At 41.0% G+C, this 23154-nt stretch overlaps 1 protein-coding gene across 2 annotated transcripts in view; it reads right to left on the bottom strand.

Annotated features, from left to right (window-relative positions):
* Positions 1-3564: 3564 nt before the first annotated feature.
* Positions 3565-23154, bottom strand: part of ZNF460 (zinc finger protein 460) — a 28601-nt gene continuing 9011 nt past the window's right edge. For both annotated transcript variants that reach the window (XM_063701691.1, XM_004061537.4), the window contains exon 3: positions 3565-21385. In XM_063701691.1, coding sequence (XP_063557761.1) covers positions 19854-21385 — 1532 coding nt within the window. In that variant the 3' untranslated portion in view covers positions 3565-19853. The remainder of the gene's footprint in view (positions 21386-23154) is intronic.

Genomic DNA, 23154 nt, shown 5'->3' with positions numbered 1-23154 from the left:
AATAAACCCACAAAACAAGGGAAAAAAGGTGAAAAATGAGAAATTGTCTATTGGGTACAATGTGAACTATTTGGGTGACAGTCACACTAAAAGCCCAGACTTCACCAATACATAATATATCCCTATAACAAAACTGGACTTGTACCCCCCAAATCTAAAAAGAAATAGTTTACTGAAAGACAGATAAAAAATAAACACATACCATATGATTACATTTATATAAAACTTCAGAAAATGCTAACTAATGTATAGTGTCATTAAACAAATCAATGGTCACATGGGGATAAAGTATTGGAGAATAAGAGGAGATTAGTAAGGGGCATGAGGAAACTTTTGACGTGTATACATGTCAAAATTTATCAAATTATACAATTTCAATATGTCTAGTTTATTGTATGCCAATTATGTATCATTAATGTGTTAAAAAAAAGTTTCCACATAAAAATCTGAATCAATCAATCCTGTATTTATTCAACTCTCTCCCTCTTCCCATATCTTGAGTCAGCCCTCCTTCAGTGGCAGCAAAAACTAGAAAGCAATGAAGGCCATCACTTCCCACATGCTGACTGGGTCACAAAAGATGCACGATGGACTCCAAGCTCTCTTTTGTCAGTCCTGGGGTTCCTGCCTGTTCAGTGATGACCAAAATATCAACAGCCCAAGGAGGTACAGGAATTCACAAACTTTCAGATTGTTTGCTCTCACACCGGCCTCAGCCATAGGAGAAAAGGAGCTCAGCCGGTCATGAGAATTTTTGTACACCCTCATCGCAGAGTCATAGTTACATTAAATTTGTGTGTCCCCCTTTAGAGTACACACATAACTTCTAGTTTCCCAGTCTCCACTACTCCCTACTATCCAATGTTTCTGTATGTAGTGTTTCTGTATCTGTTTCCTGCTTAGCCCCTGTAGGTCTTACATGCCTACCAGATTTCAGATTTCAGGGGCAATGTCCTCTGCATAGAGGTCCTAGGAGACAGCCACCCCTCAACAGAATTGATGGAATATGACACATCCTCTGGAGGAAACAGCTTAGGGATGCTGTTTCTAGAAGCACTGGAGGTTGTCACACCAACTACTCCCTCATCAGGGTGAGCTTAGGGCTCACAGAGATCCTGACATCCAGGTCACAAGATCAGTCTCACAGTGCCCTACAGTTTTCCCTAAGAGACGTTGCGTAGCATTGCAAAACAGGCCAAACTAGACTTAGAGCTACTCTCTACCATCCTGCTGTCCACTCTGAGGCACATAAAGTTGGTGGTCCCTGCTAGCAAAGCCCTTCTTTTCTCAATCATTCCCACACAATGAACAGAACAGATTGAAGGGTTAAACACTATGCATTTATCTCTGCACAAATGAGAACATCATGAGGTGGGCTTATCTAAGGTTGGTGGATTGGGAAGCTGGTTGGAGAAATCCATCTCAGCTACCATGTGGGGTCAACACTGTTTATTAAGGATGGGGACCTCTTGAAATCCATAGCAGGCCCCAGCTCAGATCTTTTAGGCTGCAGCTGGATAATATCCACGCTGAAACCACTAAGGGAAAAGAGATGAGGACCCCATTTGTTTCTGATCACTCATGCAGTTGTAGGTAATCTCTACAGTGTGAATGCACTTATGTCTGAGGTTCAAATCCTGGCTTAGAGCTCCCTCTCAAAGGTTACTCTCAGAGATTTTCTCTTAGGATCATGCCGTGTTAAACAATGAGCACATTCCATGAACTCTTAAGGCCTCTCTCCAGTGTAAATTTTCTGATGCCTAATGAGGTTAGGCCTTCACTGTATGCTTTCTTATATCTGCTACAAAAGGCCTTTCTCTGGTTGACTTTCATTTGCCAAGCAATGTGGGAGCTTCTGCTTTCCCACATTTCCTGAACACACAAGATCTTGATCCATTGTGAATTCTTTAATATGTTACAAGATAGTCCATTACTCCATTCTCACACTGCTATAAAGACATACCTGAGTCTGGGTAATTTATAAAGGAAAGAGGTTTAATTGACTTACAGTTCTGCATAGCTCAGGAGGCCTCAGGAAACTTAAAATCATGGCAGAAGGCAAGAGAGAAGCAAAGACACGTCTTACATGGAGGCAGGTGAGAGACAGTGAACGAGCGAACAGGAAAGAGCCCCTTATAAAACCATCAGATTGAGGGCTGGGCTCGGTGGCTCATGCCTGTAATGCTAGCACTTTGGGAGGCTGAGATGGGCAGATCACCTGAGGTCAAGAGTTCGAGACCAGCCTGGCCAACATGGCGAAACCCCGTCTCTACTAAAAATTCAAAAATTAGCTGAGCCTGGTGGCGCACACCTGTAGTCCCAGCTACTTGGGAGGCTGAGGCAGGAGAATCACTTGAACTCAGGAGGCGGAGGTTGCAGTGAGCCAAGATCATGCCACTGCACTCCAGCCTGGCCAACAGAGCAAGATTCTGTTTCAAACAAACGAACAAAAACCCCCTTAGATCTTGTGAGAACTCACTATAGGAGAAGAGCATGGGGGAAACTGCCCCCGTGATCTAATCACCACCCACCAGGTCCTACCCTGGTCACTGGGGATTATGGGGATTACAATTCAAGATGAGATTTGGGTGGGGACACAAAGCCTAACCATGGTAAGAATTGTGGCTTTAGAATGTCTCACGTTCACCACACTGAGAAGATATTTTTCCATTGTGGACTTTCTGGTACTCAACAAATGTGTCTTTATAAAGAATTTGCCACATGATCTGTACTCATAAGGTCTTCTCCACTATGAATTATCTGGTGCTAAACAAGATGAGGTCTAGTGATAGAGGCTTTCTCACATTCAGGACTTTTTTTTTTTTTCTTTGAGACAGAGTCTCACTCTGTTGCCCAGGCTGGAGAGCAGTGGCGTGATCTCAGCTCACTGCAACCTCTGCCTCCCGGGTTCAAGCAATTCTCCTGCCTCAGCCTCCCGAGTAGGTGGGACTAAAGGCACGCACCACCACGCCCAGCTAATTTTTGTATTTTTTTAGTAGAGACGGGGTTTCACTATGTTGGCCAGGCTGGTCTCGAACTCCTGACCTTGCGGTCCGCCTGCCTCAGCCTGCCAAAGTGCTGGGATTACAGGCGTGAACCACCATGCCTGGCCAACACACTCTTAAAGCCTTGATCCTGTGTGAACTCTTTGGTGTATATGGAGATTAGAGCTGTAGCCAAATAATTTCCCATAATTGCTGCACTCATAAGGCACAGCTTTGCTGTGAATTCTCTTGTGTAACTATAGAATAGTAGCTGTTATTAAAGGTATGCCAGCACTGACTGCACTCATAAGGGTTTACTCCAGCATGGATTTTCTGATACTGAAAAAGTATGTATTTGCAGCAAAAGGCTTTCCCACAATTGCTGTACTTGGAATCCCTTTGTCCAGTGTGAAAAGCCTCCTCACTCTCATTGCTCCTGTGTGGCTCTTCCCCACTGAAAGAGGCCTGATGCTGCACAAGTTGAGAGCTGACCAAGAGGTATTTCCCACCCTCCTTGCAAGTGAAGACCTTCTGTGACATGTGGGTAAGCATCTAACCAGTTCATGGCACAATCCATCCATTTGTTCACCAGATATATAATTTATTATGTTGCTTATGCATTGTACACTGTAACTCCATTATTCCAGCAACTCAAAACCCCATCCAATCACTTGGTTCATCTCACTGTTACAATCTCTAGGGTGTGTTGTCCTTTGCATCAGATTCGAATACTGTTCCTATAGCACAGGAAAACTATAAACACAATATATAATTGTATCCATTCACATCCAGTATACAGGAGGCCAGGGACACAGTGGAATGACATGGTCAAATTGCTGAAGAAATAACTACCAACCCAGATTTCTATCCACAACAATAGTATTTTTCAGGAAGAGCAAATATAAGATTATATCTGGTCAAAAATTGGAAATTTAGTAGAAAAGTAACCCTAAAAGTTATCCTTAAGGCCAAAGGAAAGTGATTACAGGTGAAAGTTCTGCAGTGGTAGAAGGAATGAGAATCCAAAAGATGGATGCATCTGCAGATCAATACAATTACTTATTATCTCTATACAACATGAACAATATCTTCTAATTGAGCAGAATAATAGATATGCTATACTCCAATACCAACACTCAGTGACATCCTTTGATGTGTTCAAGAGAAGGGTAAAGGTATTAACAATTCTATAATAGGTTAGAGAAGTGTTACAATTCTTATCTTAGACTAATGAATAAAATGAGTATATACATTTCAAACTAAAAGAAAATTAAGAATATTAAAACCTATATATTTTTAAAAGAAAGCACAAAAAACAGCCTAGAAGAAAACCACAAAATAAGATGCATTTAAAACCAAATATATTAGCTATCACATGAATTGAATACAGAATGCGTGAATAGTAATTTCTAATGGATTAAAATAATCCAGTAATAGTTCATAAATTACACATCTAAGATATGTCATAGAAATATATGAAATAGAATGAAATATGTATACTTATAATTACTAAACACAAACACAAAAATGTGTATTTGCATCTGACAAGTAGGAATAAGGAAGAAAACACCAGTAAAATATATTTTACAGTTTATACACTTTTAAAAATTTTAATATTACTTTTTATAAAGATGAGAGTTTCACTATGTTGCCCAGGCTGATCTCAAATTCCTGGCCTCTGGCAATCCTCCTGCATAGGACTTCCAAAATGCTGGGATTATAGGAGTGAGCCACTGCACCCGGCCTGTATACAATTTTTACCATCAATTCAAATTACATTAAAAAAATTTAGTATAATGAGAGTAAAGAATTAAACATACAGACAAACCAGGATATTTTAATATTAGCTATCTCAGTAATGATTTCAAGAAGGCAGGTATAACATTGGTGAGGTTCTATTAGATTCATACACCATAATGGACAAATCTGGACTGACAGATACATACAGAACAGCAGGTATCAGTTGCCGAATGTTTTCTTTTAGCACAAACTGAGTATTTAAAAAACTGACAATATGTAGTATCAGAAAAAATCTTTAACTTTCATAGAATAAAAGAGAGAATACAATCAGTGTAGAGATCAACAAAAGATACCTCAAACTCCTGGCCTCAAGTGATCCTCTTGCCTCAGCCTCCCAAAATGTTGAGATTACAGGCTTGAGCCACCATGCCCAGCCTAGATACCTGATTTCTTTTTAATTATGCTTGAAATTCAAATTACAAAATACTAAGTAACCCATGCATAGAGGAAACAAAAATTGAAGATTATTTTATTTGTAAAATAATGACAATACCAATTTCACAGGACTTTTTATAAGTAGTATCATAGGCAGTCTTCTGACAAATTAGGAAAAGTAGATAGGGTCTGCCCTTAGAGTAGTGGCTTGGGCTAATTACCTAACTTCTCTGCACCTCAGCGTTGTCATCATTACATTGAAGGGGTCCCTATGGTGCCTTAAAGTGCTCAAGCTCTATTATTCACCACACTATTTTGTCATTTGTAAATTATCATAGGATATTCAACCTGAAGTTTTACTTTACCTGCCCACGTCATCTCTACATATTCTCATGAGATGCAGTTCATGAATTCTAAAGCAGTATCATTTAATGTATTATTTTAAAAAGATAATTAGAAAGGTATATTCATTTCAAGCATCTTTAAGAATAACAGTATATCCACTTAATACCAAAAAGCATCTCTACAGCATTTCATTTATATCAATTTTTAAATCAGCCAAAAATGTAAAGCTACTATTAGTAATATACATTTAAGGTGTCGAACTATGAAGAAAGTAAAATGAGTAAGGCAAAATTCTGGATGGCGGCATCCTCTGAAGGTGGAGGATGGAATTGGCAATCTGGCAGGCTCATGCCGGGCATGCTGATTTTGTTCTATTATATAATCAAGGGGCAGGGTTGAGTGTATTCGTTTATTATATTTATCATGTTTTCCCATTTTTTATTCATGTATAAGTAAAGATTAAGTGGACAAATCTTAATAGCCTGAAGACTGTCTACATGTGTTTCCCATGTAATTCCTAGTAATGCAAAGAGAGAGAACATTCCCAATAGCTTCTCAGGGACAAATTTGCCCTCTCAGTTAATACTGCACAAATGTGACCATTATTTTGTCTTTTATCATCATGTATGATGTTTGGTTATGAACTTAACAACATAATTCTACAGTATTTCCTACTGTGTATCTGGTATGCCACTGCCACTCAAGGTTTCTTTGAGAGGGAGACTATATATTTGTTACTATTATTAATGAATCTATTTCCATGACTGCTGTGAAAAACCCAGGCTGAGTTAACAGTGATGAGCTCTGGCCAGGCACAGTGGCTCACGCCTGTAATCCAACACTTTGGAAGGCTGAGGCAGGAGGATCACTTGAGCCCAGGAGTTCAAGACCAGGCTGGGGAACATAGGGAGACCTCGTCTCTAGAAACTCACAGGTGGCATGCGCCTGTGGTCTCAGCTACTAGGGAGGTTGAGGCAGGAGACTGCTTAGGCCAGGAGGATAAGGCTACAGTGAGCTATGATTGCACAACTGCACTCCAGCCTGGGGGATAGAGCAAGACCCCATCTCAAAAAAAAAAAAAAAAAAAAAAAGCCTCAAGCATGTCAGTTCAAAAAAAATTTTTTTTTAAGTTATGAGTTCTGGAGGTAAATACACCCACTCTGGATTTTCTGGTTACAATCACTACCTTTTCTCTCAACCTCAGCTAGAAATCCAGACTCATGAGGCCTCAATCCCTGACCTTTCATTCCTTGCAAATGCCAAAGCCAACTATGTAGGAAACTTTTTCAGAGAAGAAAACTTTGTCCTCCCAGAAGATAAACTCTCCACTTTGCTCTATGAGGCAGAGAGCAACCTCAAACCACAAACAGGTTGGGACTTGAACAGGCCTGAACTCAAGTATTCTTTCCTGGGAAATTCATCCATCTTGTTGGATAAAAGCAGCAGTTTTAATCAGTGTGTTTTCATCCATTTACTTACTGTTTCACAATTTACTTAAACATCTTACAAATGACTGTCAATTGAACTATTTACAGTTGTTATTATAAAAGTTTTTTTTTTTTTTTTCTTGAGACATAGTCTTCACTCTGTCGCCCAGGCTGGAGTGCAGTGGGGTGATCTCAGCTCACTGCAAGCTCTGCCTCCAGGGTTCACGCCATTCTCCTGCCTCAGCCTCCCGAGTAGCTGGGACTACAGGCGCCTGCCACCACGCCTGGCTAATTTTTTGTATTTTTTTAGTAGTGACGGGGTTTCACCGTGTTAGCCAGATGGTCTTGATCTCCTAACCTTGTGATCCACCCGCCTTGGCCTCCCAAAGTGCTGGGATTACCGCGCCCAACCGAAAGTGTTTTAAATCTTTGTATACATGTATTTTGGTGTAAGAAAGCACTCAATCCTAATGAGTATGCCCCAACATGACTTGTTTGGTTATAAAATATAAGTATGTTTAAATTTAATGTGAAACCCTTAAGTAACAACATATATAAACATTAACTCAAACAGATGTCAAAGCTTTGCAACACTGAGTTACACAAAGCCTAATTAGGTAGACAAGGATGGGAGGCTGAGGTGGGAGGATCACTTGAGTTCAGGAGATCAAGACCAGCCTGGGCAACGTAGTGAGACCCCCATATCTATAAAACAACAACAACAAAAATAGGATAACAAAGAACACAAACAACCGAAATATTTTGGATTACATCAAAATTTAAAACTATTCTTCAGGATACACTGCTAAGATAACAAAAGGAAACCAAATACAGATAAATGGTTTGCAAAACATGTATCTGACAAATAACTAGCATTCAGAATATTAAAAGATACAATGAATTCTTAAAATTCAATGTTAAGAAGAAAAAACAATTTAAAGTGGAACAAAAGATTTGGACAGATAGGGTCTGGTGCAGTGGCTCACGCCTGTAATCCCAGCACTTTGGGAGGCTGAGGTGGGCAGATCACCTGAGGTCAGGAGTTCAAGACCAGCCTGGCCAACATGGTGAAACCCCATCTCTACAAAAAATAAAAAAATTAGCTGGGTGTCGTGGTGGGGGCCTGTAATCCCAGCTACTTGGGAGGCTGAGGCAGGAGAACTGCTTGAACCTGGGAGACAGAGGTTGTGGTGAGCTGAGATCTCACCATTGCACTCCAGCCTGGGCAACAAGAATGAAACTCCGTCTCAAGAAAAAAAAAAAGATTTGGAAAGATAACTAAAGATATATGAACAATGAACATATGAAAAAATGCTCAATACCAGTAGTCATTTCAGCAATGAAATTTAAATCCACAATGAGACACCTCTACACATCTGTTAAATTGAAAACCTTAAAGTGTAACAAAACCAAGTGCTCAAAAAGATGTAGGACTGGAGCTCCCCACAAAATACTGGTGAGAAATCAAAATGGTACAGCCACTTTGGAAAACAACTTGGCAGTTTCCTATACAGGTAAATATACACATATCATATGACACAGCAATTCTACTCCTAGTTATTTACAGAATACAAACGAAAATGTTTCCAACCAAATATCTGTAGCAAGAGAGTGACTTCAGCAAGAAGGCAGATTAGCAGTCCGTAAATGCTGTTCTCCCCACCCCCACAGAGCCAAAATAAATAAGCAACTACATTTTAATGAAATAACTAAAGGAAAGCACCAGAATATGTCAAAGTAATAACAAAAACTCTGGTGAGCATAGAAACTCAGGATAGCCAAGCAGAGAATGGAACACCTCGTCTCCACAACCCCATCCCCCAGCCAAGATCAGCTGAAAACCAGAAGGAATTTCTCCGTATGTGGAAAAAGTGAGCAATAGCATACCAGCAGCGTCCATCACCACCTTGGACACCTACAGTACTCACCAGTGGGGTCCCCTACAGCCCTCACAGGCACTAAGCTTAGCTGATGGACCCGCCTGGAGTCCATACAGCTGTGCTCTTGAGGAAGGAGCTGACACTGTCCTGCCCCCAGTGGCCCATACAACTACTGTGCTGTTATCTTGGAACGGCTGGAGTTCTGTCCGGTTCCATGGCACCCCTTCATCCCTGAGGATAAGCCATCACCATCCACCCCCACCTGGTGGCCCAACACCTACAAGCAGCTTTTCCACCTTCCCATGTAGGGCCATGCAGTGGGAGAGCTGCACCACCTACCCCTCAAGTCCCTATGCTAGGCTGTGTCCTGTCACCTTCGACTAGAGCTGAAGCTGTGCACTCCTTCCTGGGAAAACAATGCTCTGGCAGATGTGCAACATCCACCTCTCACCATCTACCTCTCAGTCTCCTTCTCCCAAAACTGCTCTGATTCCAGGGACCTGAGCTGAAGCTGCACATTGCCTCCTGAGGAAAGGATGCCTTGGCGAAGCTCCTCCACCTACCCCTCCCAGTTGCTGCTGCATCCTGCCCCTCTAGGCCAGAGCTGAAGCAATGCCAGGCATCCTGGGAAATCAGTGCATTAACCATCCAGAGCAGTCACACCCCTCTGTACCTGAGCTGTACCTTGTCTCCTGTAAAACAGTACTTTGGCCATCGAGAGGAGTCATGCCTCCCCAGTGCCTAAGTTTAAGCAGCACCCTACCTACCACCCTGCCTTCCAGGTAACAGTGTCTTGGCCATCCCAAGCAGACACACAGTCCAGTACCTAATCTGAAGCAGCTTCCTGCATCCCAGGAAAATGGTGCCTGGGCCAACCTAAGGTCACACACCCTAGACCTGAGCTGACGAGGCACATTACCCCCTGGGGATGCAGTGCCTTGCCTGAACTGAGTAGCTATGCAATACTGGGCTGAGCTGGCATGGGACTTCACATTCCAGGGAAACAAAGCAGGGCATGAGATGAGACACCCTACATTACAGGCCAAACAACTCTAGTATTCACTTTAGGGAGCTAGCTGGATAACCAGCTGCCAGGGGGCAGGACTAACACCCTGAAGTATGAGCTGCTGAGACAGCTTTCTCCCTGGGGAGCTGAGTCATCACTGGGCTGCTCCCTATTGCCCAAGGCCCAAACAAAAACTGTGCTATGCCAGAAACTCAAGTTGCCAATGAGCCTGAATGGTTCAGGTTACCAAACTGCAGCTGTATTCTGTTTCCTTGGCCCAATACTCCAAAGCACCACTTCTTCCCTGGAGTTGGGCCTGTGCTGTGCCTGGCCGCCCAGAAACAAAAAGCTACAACCCGGCCCTTTGGGCCCAAGCTGCTAGGGGGTACATCAGAGTCACAGATCTTGGCTCTGTGGTAAACCTACCTCCAATTCTACCACATGGAGCAAATCTATAGCTCAAAACCCAGGTGCCGCAATAGGTTCATCAGATGCTGAGCCTAGAACCCCAGACCCACAGCTGCCCTGAGCACCTGCACCTGGAACCCAGAGCCACTGTACCTGCCTATAGGCCATATCATACTTCACAGCAAGAAGTATCTTCATGGCTAAGTAACTTCATTGTGGGGCAAATGAAAATAGGAGGACTCCAAAAAAGCCCTTGCCATTAACAACCTATGCCACTACTGCTACAAACTTTTACAACCTAGGCCACTGAGGAAAACAAAGTTACTGCCAACATTAAATACTGTTGACAAAGCTGAACAAAGACTATACCATTTCACTTATCTGGAAACAGAGTTACTACACCCTTCTCAACTAGCACATTAAGGACCAAGTGCAGGTGAAAGCCTCTATGAAAGTGACTGTGGAAAAATGGGAAGACGCCATTGTTTCACCAGATGCACAGACATCAATGCAGGGACAAAAGAAACATGAAAAAGCAAGGAAATGTGTCACCATGAAAGGAACACAATAACTTTCCATTAACAAACTAGAAGGAAATCTACCAATTACCAAAAAAGTAATTCAAAATAATGATCTTTTAAAAACTCAACAAGGCCGGGTGCAGTGACTCACACCTGTAATTCCAGCACTTTAGGAGACCAAGGTGGGTGAGTCACTTGAGGTCAGGAGTTCAAGACCCGCCTGGCCAACATGGTGAAACCCTGTCTCCACTAAAAATACAAAAATTAACTGGGTGTGGTGGTGCACACCTGTAGTCCCAGCTACTCGGGAGGCTGAGGCAGGAGAACCACTTGAACTTGGAAGGCAAAGACTGTTATGAGCCAAGATCACGCCACTGCACTCCAGCCTAGGTGACAGAGTGACACTCTGTCTCAAAAACAAACAAACAAACAAAAAACCCTCAATAGGATACAAGATAATACAGAAAGATAATTCAATAAAATCAGAAAAACAATTCATAACATGAATGAGAAATTTAAGAAAGAAATATTTTAAAATCACCAAACAGGAATCCTGCAGCTGAAGAATTTAATGTATAAAATATAAGGTACAATAGAGAGCATCAATAGCAGACTTACTCAAGCAAAGAAAGATAAAGAGTTTGTTTGGAATTACCAGTGAGAGAAGAATAAATAAGAATGACAAGGAGTGAAGAAAGCCTACAAGACTTATTAGATAACATCAAGGGAAAAAAATTTCATATTTTCAGAGTTCCAGAAGGCAAAGAGATGACAAAAGGCATAGAAAATATATTTAATAGGTCGGGTGCGATGGCTCACACCTGTAATCCTAGCACTTTGGGAGGCTGAGGTGGGTGGATCACCTGAGGTCAGGAATTTGAGACCAGCTTGGGCAACATGGCGAAACCCCGTCTCTACCAAAAATACAAAAAATTAGCCAGGCATGGTGGTGGGTGCCTGTAATCCCAGCTACTCGGGAGGCTGAGGCAGGAGAATCACTTGAACCTGAGAGGCAGAGTTTGCAGCGAGCCAAGATTGTACCGTTGCACTCCAGCCTGGGCAAGAAGGGTGAAAATTCCGTCTCAAAAAAAAAAAAGAAAAAAAAGAAAAAAATATATATTTAATACAATTTTGTAAATAAAACAGGCCAGGCATGGTGGCTCACGCCTGTAATCCCAGCACTTTGGGAGGCCAAGGCAGGTGGATCATGAGGTGAGGAGTTCAAGACCAGTCTGGCCAACATGGCGAAACCCTGTCTCTACTAAAAGTATGAAAAATTAGCTGGGTATGGTGGTGTGCACCTGTAATCCCAGCTATTTGGGAGGCTGAGGCAGGAGAATCGCATGAACCCAGGAGGCGGAGGGTGCAGTAAGCCAAGACTGCGTCATTGCACTCCAGCCTGGGCGACAGTGCGAGACTCTGTCTCAAAAAAAAAAAATTAAAAAAATAAAACATATTTAATGAAATTATAGCTGCTAAGGAGATCATAGCAAGATTAAAAATAAAACATAAAAGAAAACGAAAAAGACAATGAAATAATAGCTAAAAACCTCCCAAGTCTTACGAGAGATATGGACATTCAGATCCAGGAAGCTCAAAGATCCCCAAAAAGGTCACCTCCAAGGCACATTATATTTGAACTGACAAAAGTCAAAGACAAAGAGAAAAATCTAAAAGTACCAGTAGAAAAGCATCAAGTCATATATAAGGGAATCTTCATTAGAATAACAGCAGAAACCTCACAGGCCAGGAAAAAATGGGATGATATATCCAAATTTCTGAAAGAAAAGAAAAAATATCGGTCAAAAATACTACGCACAGCAAAACAATCCATCAGAAATTAGGTAGAAATAGCCAGGTGCAGTGGCTCATGCCTATAATCCCAGTATTTTAGGATGCTGAGGCAGGCGAATTACTTGAGGTCAGGAGTTCAAGACCAGCCTGGCCAACATGGTGAAACCCCATCTCTACAAAAATACAAAAATTAACCAGGCATGGTGGCATGCGCCTGTAATCCCAGCTGCTCCAGAGGCTGAGACAGGAGAATCGCTTGAACCTGGGAGGTGCAGGCTGCAGTGAGCCAAGATCATGCCACTGCACTCCAGCATGGGCAAGAGAGTGAAACTCCATTTAAAAAAAAAAGAAAGAGAGAAATTAGGTAGAAATAAAGTGTGTCTCAGGCAAGCAAAAATTAAGGGAATTTATCACCACTACACCAGCCTTTCAAGAAATGATCAAGGGAATGCTATATCGGGAAATAAGAAGACAATAATCACCATTATGTAACCACACAAAAGTATAAGACTCACTGGTAGAGCAGATAGGCAAAGAAAAAAGAGAAAAAAAAAAATCAAATCTTATCACTACAGAAAACCACCAAAATACAATGATAAAAAATAAGAGATGAAGAAAAGAACAAAGGATATACAAAACATTCTGAAAACCACAAAATGAAAGGAGTCTTCACTTAAAAATAATAACCTTGAGGTAAACAGATTAAATTCCTACCTTAAAAGATATATACTAAATGGGTTTTTAAAATGACCCAACTATATGCTACCTATAAGAAACTCACTTCACCTCTAAAGACACAAATATGGCCAGGCGCAGTGACTCACACCTGTAATCCCAGCACTTTGGGAGGCTGAGGCGGGTGGATCACCTGAGGTCAGTTTGAGACCAGCCTGGCCAACATAGTGAAACCCCATCTCTACTAAAAATACAAAATTAGCCGGGTGTGGTGGCGCACACCTGTAGTCCCAGCTACTCGGGAGGCTGAGGCAGGAGAAATGCTTAAACCCAGGAGGCAGAGGTTGCAGTGAGCCAAGATAGCACCACTGCACTCCAGCCTGGGTGACAGAGTGAGACTATGTCTGAAAAAAAAAAAAAAAAAAAGACACAGACTGAAAGCGAAGGAATAGAATATATTCCATGCAAATGGAAACCAAAAGCAAGCAGGAGTAGCTATACATTTTTTTCTTTTTTCTTTTTTTTTTTTACCACAATCATGACTATATAAGGAGTAGCTATACTTACGATAAGAGACTTTGTATCAAACACAGTAGGGATGAAATCAGGAAGAGGATACAAAAATTGTAAATATATATGCACCCAATATCAGAGCACCCAGATATATAAGGCAAATATTATTAGATCTAAAGGGGAAGACAATACAATAATACAATAATACTTGTGGACTTCAACACCCTACTTTCAGCAATGGACAGATCATATACATAGAAAATCAACAAAGAAACACCAAGTTTAAACTGACTTTAGACCAAATGGACTTAAAAGACACTAACAGATCTTTTCATCCAACAGCTACAGAATACATATTTTTTTTCATAAGCACATGCAATATTTTCAAGGAGAGGCCACATGTTAAACCACAAAACAAATCACAAAAATTAAAAGAATTAAAATCACATCAAGTACCTTTCTGACCACAATGAAATAAACCTAGAAATCAATAACAAGAGGAACTTTTAAAGCAGCACAAATAAATGGAAATTAAATAACATGATTCTGAATGACCAATGGGTAATGAAGAAATTAAGAAAAAAAATTTAAATGTCTTAAAATGAGTGAAAACAGAAACACAACATATAAAAATGTATGGGATGCAGCAAGAGCAGTTTTAAGAGGGAAGTATTTAGTAATAAACACCTACATCAAAAACAAGAAAGATCTGGCTGGGCATGGTGGCTCACACCTGTAATCCCAGTGCTTTGGGAGCCCAAGGCAGGAGGACGACTTGATGCTGGGTCAAGACCAGCCTGGGCCATATAGCAAGACCCTATCTCTAAAAAAAAAAAAAAAAAAAAAAAAAAAAATAGATTAGCTGGTCATGATAGTGCATACCAGTAGTCCTAGCTATTCTGGAGGCAGAGGTGGGAGAACTGCTTGAGCCCAAGAATTCAAAACTGAGGTGTGAGGATCACTTGAGCCCAGGAGTTTGAGTTGATTGTACCATTACACTCCAGCCTAGGTAACACAGTAAGACCCTGTCTCTTAAAAAAAAAAAAAAAGAAAAAAGAAAAATCTAACAATGCTTCTCAAGGAACTAGAAAAGAACAAATCAGACCCAAAATTACAAGGAAAGAATTAACAAAGATCAGAAGAGTAATAAATAAAACTGAGACTTAAAAAAAAATTCAAAGGATCAACAAAATGAAAAGTTCATTTTTTGAAAAGAAACCATTAGACTAACCAAGAGAAAAGACTCAAAATCAAACACATACAAAAATGACACTGCAACTGATACCACAAAAATACAGAGTCATTAGAGACTATTATGAACAACTACAAACCAACAAGTTGGAAAACCTACAGAAAATAAATTCCTAGACACATACAACCCATCAGGATTGAACCTAGAAGAAACAGAAAATTTCAACTGACCAATTCTGAGTAACAAGATTTAATCAGTAATAAAAAGTCACCCATCAAAGGAAAGTCCATGATCTCATGGCTTCACTGCTGAATTCTACCAAACATTTTAGGGGAATTAAATATGAATTCTTCTCAAACTTTCCCAGAATAATGAAGAGGAGGGAATTATTCTAAACTCATTCCACAAGCCAGCATTACCATGACACAAGCACCAGATAAGGACACACACATGCAAAAGAAAACTACAGGCCAATATTCCTGATGAACATAAATGCAAAACTCCTCAACAAAATACTAGCCAACCAAATCCAAAAGTACATCAAAAAGATTGTTTACCATGACCAAGTGGAATTCATTCTAGGGATGCAAGAATGGGTTCAACATACACAAAACAATAAACATGATAAATCAACAGAATGAAGAACAAAAAATGTGATTATCTCCATAGGTGGAGAAAAAGCCTCTGGTAACATTCAATATCCCTTCATGATGAAAACTCTTAACAAATTACACATAATAATAGAAAGAATGGGCCGGCCGCGGTGGCTTACACCTGTAATCCCAGCACTTTGGGAGGCCGAGGTGGGCGGATCACGAGGTCAGGAGATCAAGACCATCCTGGCTAACATGGTGAAAACCCATCTCTACTAAAAATACAAAAAATTAGCCAGGCATGGTGGTGGGCACCTGTAGTCCCAGCTACTCGGGAGGCTGAGGCAGGAGAATGGTGTGAACCCCGAAGGCGGAGCTTGCAGTGAGCTGAGATCATGCCACTGCACTCCAGCTGGGCGACAGAGTGAGACTCCATCTCAAAAAAAAATTAAAAAAAAATTATAATAATAATAGAAAGAACGTACCTCAACATAATAAAGGTAATAAATAACATACCCACAGCTAACATCATGCATAATGGGAAAGTGCTGAAAGCTTTCTCTCTATAATCTGAAACAAAACAAGTATGCCCACTTTCACACCTTTTATTTAACAAAGTACAAAAGGTCTGAGACAGAGTAATCAGGCAAGATAAAGAAATAAAGGGCATGCAAATCAGGAAGCATGAAGTCAAATTATCCCTGTATGCACATGACAGGATCAAATATATAGAAAACCCTAAACTCCAAAAGTGGCACCAAAAAACTCTTAGGGCTGATAAATTCACTGAACTTGCAGGATATAAAATCAACATGCAAAAATCAGCAGCATTTCTATACACCAACAATGAATTAGCTGAAAAAGAAATCAACAAAGCCATCCCATTTACAATACTTCAACAAAAATAAAATAAGAATACATGGAAAACTATATAACACTGATGAAGTAAATCAAAGAGGACACACATAAAAATGGAAAAACATCCCATGGTCATGGATTAGAATGGTTAATATAAAAATGAACATACTTTCCTGTTAAGAGATAGCTTATGAAAAAAAAATGAACATACTACCTCAAGTGATCTACAGATTCAATGCACTCTTAACAAAATACCAATGACATTTTTCACAGAAATAGAAATAGTAATCCTAAAATTCATGATATCACAGAAGATACTGAATATCCAAAGCAATCCTAAGCAAAAAGAACAAAATGGGAGTTATCACACTACCTGACCTTGAAATATACTACAAAGTGATGGTAACCAAAACAGCATGGTACAGGTATTTTTTTAAAAACCACACAAACCAATGGAACAAAACAGAGAACCCAGGAATAAATCCCATTTACAGCCAACTGATTTCTAACAAAGGCACAAAGAACATTCACTGGGAAAAGGACAGTCTCTTCAATAAATGGTGCTGGGACACTGGATATTCATATGCAGAAGAATGAAAGTAGACTCATCTCTCACCATACACAAAAATCAACTCAAAACACCAAGTATGCTGGCTCATACCTGTAATCTTAGCTACTCAGAAGGCTGGGTTGTGGCTCACTTGAGTCCAGGAGTTCAGGACCAAGCTGGGCAATGTGGTGAGACTATGTCTCTAAAAAATAATTAAAAAGCAAAAACAAAAATTGGGAATGTATTTTTAGGGCAATTTGAATCTATGCTCTCAGGATAATCAACTCAAAATGGTTTGAAAGCTTAAATGTAAGAGCAAAAACTATGAAACTACAGAAAAAAACATAGGGGAAATGCTTCTGGATATTGGTCTGGGCGAGGATTTTATGAATACCTAAAAATCAAGGTAACAAAAGCACAAATAAACAAAGGGATTATATTAATCTAAAAAACTTCTGCACAGCAAAGGAAACAACAGAATGAAGAGACAACTAGTAGAGTGGGATAAAATATTTGCAAACTATTCATCTGAAAGGGATTAATATCCAGAATACAAAAGGAACTCAATAGCAAAAAATAAAAATAAAAAATCCGATTTTAAAATGGGTAAATAAGGTGAATAGACATCCCTCAAAAGGAGACATACAAATGGCCAAGTATATGAAAAAATGCTCAACATCACTAATCAGGGAAATGCAAATCAAAACCACGAGATATAATTTCACCTCAGTTAGGATGGCTATTACCAAAGATAAAAAATAAAAAATGCTGCTGAGAACATGGAAAAGGGGGACCTCTTATATATGGCTGGTAGGAATGCTAATTAGTATAGCCATATGGAAAACAGTATGGATGTTCCTCAAAAATCTAAAACTATAGCCAGGCACGGTGGTGTGTGCCTGTAGTCCCAGCTACTCAGGAGGCTGAGGTGCAGGACTGCTTGAGCCCAGGAGTCTGAGACCAGCCTGAATAACACAGCAAGACCCCATTTTAAAAAATGAAAAATAAACAAAAGTTAAAAATACAACTACCATATGATCCACTGGTAATGATCTATACTACTACTGGGCATATATGCAAAAACAAATATATCTATATGTCAAAGAGAGATCTACACTCTTATGTTTATCGAAGCACTACTCATAATAGCTAAGAAATCAATCTAAGTGTCCATTATCAGATGAATGAAGAAAGAAAACATGGCATATATACACAATGGAATACTACTCAGCCATGAAAAATAAACCTGTCATTCACAGCAACATGAATGAGCTTGAAAGACATTAAGTGAAATAAGCTAGACACAGAAAGAGAAATACTCCATGTTTCTACTCATATGCAAGCATAAAAGGTTGAGAATGGTGGTAACCAGAGGCTGGGAAGGACAGCAGAGAGGCAGATAGAGATTGGTTAACAAATACAAAATTACAGCAAGTAAGATTCCATTTGAATAAGTTGTAGTGTTCTGTGGCACTGTAGAATGAGTACAATTGGCAACAATACATTTTATATTTTCAAATAGCTAGAAAAGCAGACTGTGAATGTTTCTAAACACAAAGAAATGATAAATGATTGAGATGGATATGCTAATTACCCTGATTTGATCATTACTCTTAGTACACATGTATTGAAATATCACACCAAACCCCATAAACATTGTCAATTAAAAACAATAAAAGAAACAAAAATACCAAAAGAGAAATTCCAAAATATTCTGATTAAACATATTAATTATTACGACTGGACTCAATCCATGGTGACAACTACCTGCATATACATATGCAGGTTCACCTGTTAAAATTCCAGTCACTTTATATATAGTCAGCCTTCACACAATCTTCTGTAAGACTGAAAAATGAGATTCCTTCTCTGTTTATTTTCTGAGTTTATCATAATCTTTTAACTTACTTTAGCTACATGTCTTATTTCATTTTTGGTTCCAAATTGACCTCTAGAAAATTGTTGAGGTGAATTTTGAACTATTTACTCTCTCTAAAGAGGAGTAAAGAAGCTGAGAAACCACAACCAGAGGGAAGAATTAGGACTCCCTGGATTACATTATGTACAAACAGCTACAATATCATCTCCATCCTACAGAAAAATAAAGAAGAAATTAACAAGTAGATCCAGATCAAGAAAAAAGTATGGTACTGGGTGGTTAAAGACACACGGAGAAACAATTTTTTTAAAAAATCAAAGCGTCTGAAGTGTGCAGTAAAATGTGCCCATTCATATGTACATCCTTTATCTCCTTAAATGTAAAAGTATTTCATAACTCAAGCCTCCATCTTTCTCATAAAGATATATGCTTCTGCTCCTCAAGAGTGGAGACAATGCTGTGGAACAAAGTAGGCTTTCACAAAATGTTTTCAAACAAACCGTTTGTCTACAGCACTGGACAGCAGTGAATGTATACACAGGGAAAATAAAGGGGATGAGGCCCTTTTGTTTCTGAAACATTTCCCTCTCCCAAATAAAATAAGGAGGGGATGACAAATTGCCATGGGCTTGTCAGGGAAGTCTGAAAGAAGCTGTGCTTCCATTTCTTTCTCTTCCCTATGACGACTCCTCCTTTGTTTGAATGTCCCTGAGATAACATTTCACTGTAAACTAACAAGAAAGATGTGGCTGAAAGTTTTCCTAAGTGCACAGTAACCACTGGGTCTCTCTCATGGGTGAATTATCAGATGTAGAATAAGACTCTTGGCTGTGTCAATTTCTAACATAATTGTTTAGATGACAAATGATGATCTAAAACAGGTTTTCCCACAGAGATGATACTTATGGAGTTTCTCTTCAGTACGAATAACCAGATGGTAAGATGTTTCCTCTCACCACAGATTTTCTTCAGTGGTTATATTAAAAAACTGTTTCACTAATAGGAATTCTTGGATGTTGACTGAAGTGTACGTAAAAAGTCTTTCCACATCTGTTACAATTGTAGGGTTTCTTCCACTATGAATCCGTTGATGTCGAGTGAGGAGGAATGAGCGGCAATTGAAGGCGTTTCCATATTCACTGCACTCACTGGGCTACTCTCAGTGTGGATGATGGAGTGTTGAATGAGATCTGTGCTCTCGCAAGAAACGTTCCCACTCTGGATGGGTTCGTGGGACTTCTCTGCAGTGTGAATCCGCTGGTGCCTTGTGAGGGGTGACCTGCGGTTGAAGGCCTTCCCACACTCCACGCATTCATAGGGCTTCTCTCCAGTGTGGATGCTAAAGTGTCGAATCAGGTTTGTGGTCCGACAAAAGGCTTTCCCACATTGGATGCATACATACGGCTTCTCTCCAGTATGAATCCACTGGTGCCTTGTGAGCCCTGACATGCGGGTAAAAGCCTTTCCACACTGTAAACACTCATAGGGCTTCTCTCCAGTGTGGATGTTGAAGTGTCGAATGAGGTCTTTTCGAATGCTAAAGGCTTTCCCACATTCTTTGCACTCAAAAGGCTTTTCTCCAGTGTGGGCTCTTTCATGCAGGACATAGGTGGAATAGTGAGTGAAGGCCTTTCCACATTGACTGCACACAAAGGGCTTCTCACCAGTGTGAATCCGCTCATGCTGCTTGAGGTGTGACCTGCAGTTGAAGGCCTTCCCACACTCAAGGCACTTAAAGGGCCTCTCCCCAGTATGGATAATGAAGTGTTGAATGAGGGCTGTACTCTCATAAAAGCCTTTTCCACATTCGCTGCATGCGAAGGGTTTTTTCTCATTGTGGCTCTTGTTATGCAAGACAAAATTGGAGCGGTAGGTAAAGGCCTTTCCACATTCATTGCACACAAAAGGCTTCTCTCCACTGTGAACCCGCTGGTGCCGTGTAAGGTGCGACCCGCGATTGAAGGTCCTTCCACATTCACTGCACACAAAGGGCTTATCTCCATTGTGAGTCCGCTGGTGCCGTGTGAGGTGTGACCTGCGGTTGAAGTCTTTCCCACACTCCAGGCATTTATAGGGCTTCTCCCCAGTATGGATGATGTGATGCTGAAGGAGGTGTTTGCTCTTGCCGAAGGCTTTCCCACATTCTGGGCAATCATAGGGCTTCACACGAGGGAGAATCTGCTCATGCTGAACAAGGAAGCAATTCTCATTAAACATTTCCTCGAATTTATAGGAATTTTCCCCTTCATGAATCAAGGAATCTGTAACTGGTCCATATGAGTCAAATCCATAGAGAGCATCTTCTGGTGAGACTTGGTTCTGTATCATCATTGAACATATACCATCAGCTGTCGCCAAACCTTCGTGTTCAAGGCTCATTTTCCCATGGAGTTTCTCACTCTGTGGGTCTGTCCCTGGTCTCAAAAAGTATTCCTGCATTTCAGATGGCCCATCTTGATCCATGGCCTGTCCCAAATAGGAGTATCTTGGGACTCCCTGTGCCAGCTGTTCCTGGAGTGAGACTTCCTCAGGCAAGGCCAGGTGAGAAGGGATAGGCTCTACGGTCTCAGGTTTTGTGCTGTCACCTGAAGGGAACACAATACACAAAAGAACTTATCAAGATAGTATAGAAGAAATGAAACCACCTTTTTGGTGAGAACAATAAGATGAAAATAGTGATGATTTGAAAACAGCTATGATTTGATGGGCTGGGTACAGTGGCTCATCCCTGTAATCCCAGCACTTTGGGAGGCCAAGGCAGGCGGATCACTTGAGGTCAGGAGTTTGAGACCAGCCTGGCCAACATGGTGAAACCCCATATCTACTAAAAATACAAAAATTAGCCAGGCATGGTGGCGGGTGGCTATAATCCCAGCTACTGGGGAGGCTGAGACAGGAGAATCGCTTGAACCTGGGAGGTGGAGACTGCAGTGAGTCGAGACTGAGCCACTGCACTCCAGCCTAGGTGACAGAGGGAAACCCATCTCAAAAAAAGGCCAGGCGTGGTGGCTCATGCCTGTAATCCCAGCACTTTGGTTTGGGAGGCTGAGGCGGATCACCCGGGATCTGCCCACCTCAGCTTCCAAGGTAGCTGGACTACAGGCATATGCTACCACGCCTGGCTTTTTTTTGTTTATTTTTTTTTAGATGGAATTTCACTCTGTTGCCTAGGCTGGAGTGCAGTGGCATGATCTCAGCTCACTGCAACTTCTGCCTCCTGGGTTCAAGCAATTCTCCTGAATCAGCCTCCCAAGTGGCTGGGATTACAGGTGTGCGCCACCATGCTGGGCTAATTTTTTTGTATTTTTACAGATGAGGTCTCACCATGTTGGCCAGACTGGTCTAGAACCCCTGAACTCAGGTGATCTGCCTGCCTCGGCCTTCCAAAATGCTAGAATTACAGGTGTGAGCCACCCTGCCTGGCTAAATTTTTTGTATTTTTAAAATAGAGATGGGGTTTCACCATGTTGCCCAAGCTGGTCTTGAACTCCTGGGCTCAAGTAATCCGCCCACCTCTGCCTCCAAAGTGCTGGGATTACAGGCGTGACCCACCGTGCCTGGCCAACTCTTGAAATTTTTAAAGAGAAACCCAGAGGGAGAAGCTCAAGCAGAGTACAGACGGTCTGGAATAGAGATCCCCACTCACAGTCAAGACGAGACTAGGTGGACATCATAATGATGACACTCTATCATAAGCTTGCTCAAGAACATGTCAAGGAGCTACAAGAGGCCAGGGAAGGGGCACTTAATGTAGCCTAGATGGGGCAGGGACAGGAAGAGGTCAAGGGGGCTTCCCAGAGAGGATGCTTCATGAGCTTAAAGTTAGAAGGACATATTAGCCTTAGGACATAGAATATACAAAGACACAGAGTCTTCAGCGAATCCAGAGGACTGCAGTGAGAGGAGGCAGCCCCATAAGAAGTTAAGGTTGGTCAGGATTCAGAGACAGGAAGGGGCGGAGACGAAGCTGATGCTCAAGATTCTGCCTGAGGGACAGCTAGTGATGGCCACAGCTACTCTTAGGACAGAGCTCCTAGGACAGAGGGTGAACAGAATCCTGGTAGACATATAGAATCCACTGTCAGGGTGAAAGGTAGGCAAAAAGGCTAACAAACAACTGGATCTTGAAAAAGAAAATAATAAAACTTTATTTCAAGACAATAAAGATCTAACTGAATGAAGAAATTGATAATATAAAACTATCAATTCTCTCAAAACTGATCCAGAAATTCAATACAACCCTGAGAAACAATAACCTGAAAACACTAGAAAAAGACACAATCTGAAAGGTACTGCCTGTAATCCTGGCTACTCAGGAAGCTGAGCCCAGGAGTTCGAGACCAGCCTGGGCAAC

The sequence above is a fragment of the Gorilla gorilla genome, chromosome 20 (assembly GCF_029281585.2).
Source record: "Gorilla gorilla gorilla isolate KB3781 chromosome 20, NHGRI_mGorGor1-v2.1_pri, whole genome shotgun sequence".
NCBI lineage: Eukaryota > Metazoa > Chordata > Mammalia > Primates > Hominidae > Gorilla > Gorilla gorilla.
The sequence above is the reverse complement of the archived record's forward strand: the minus strand, read 5'-3'. Positions and strand labels throughout refer to the sequence as shown.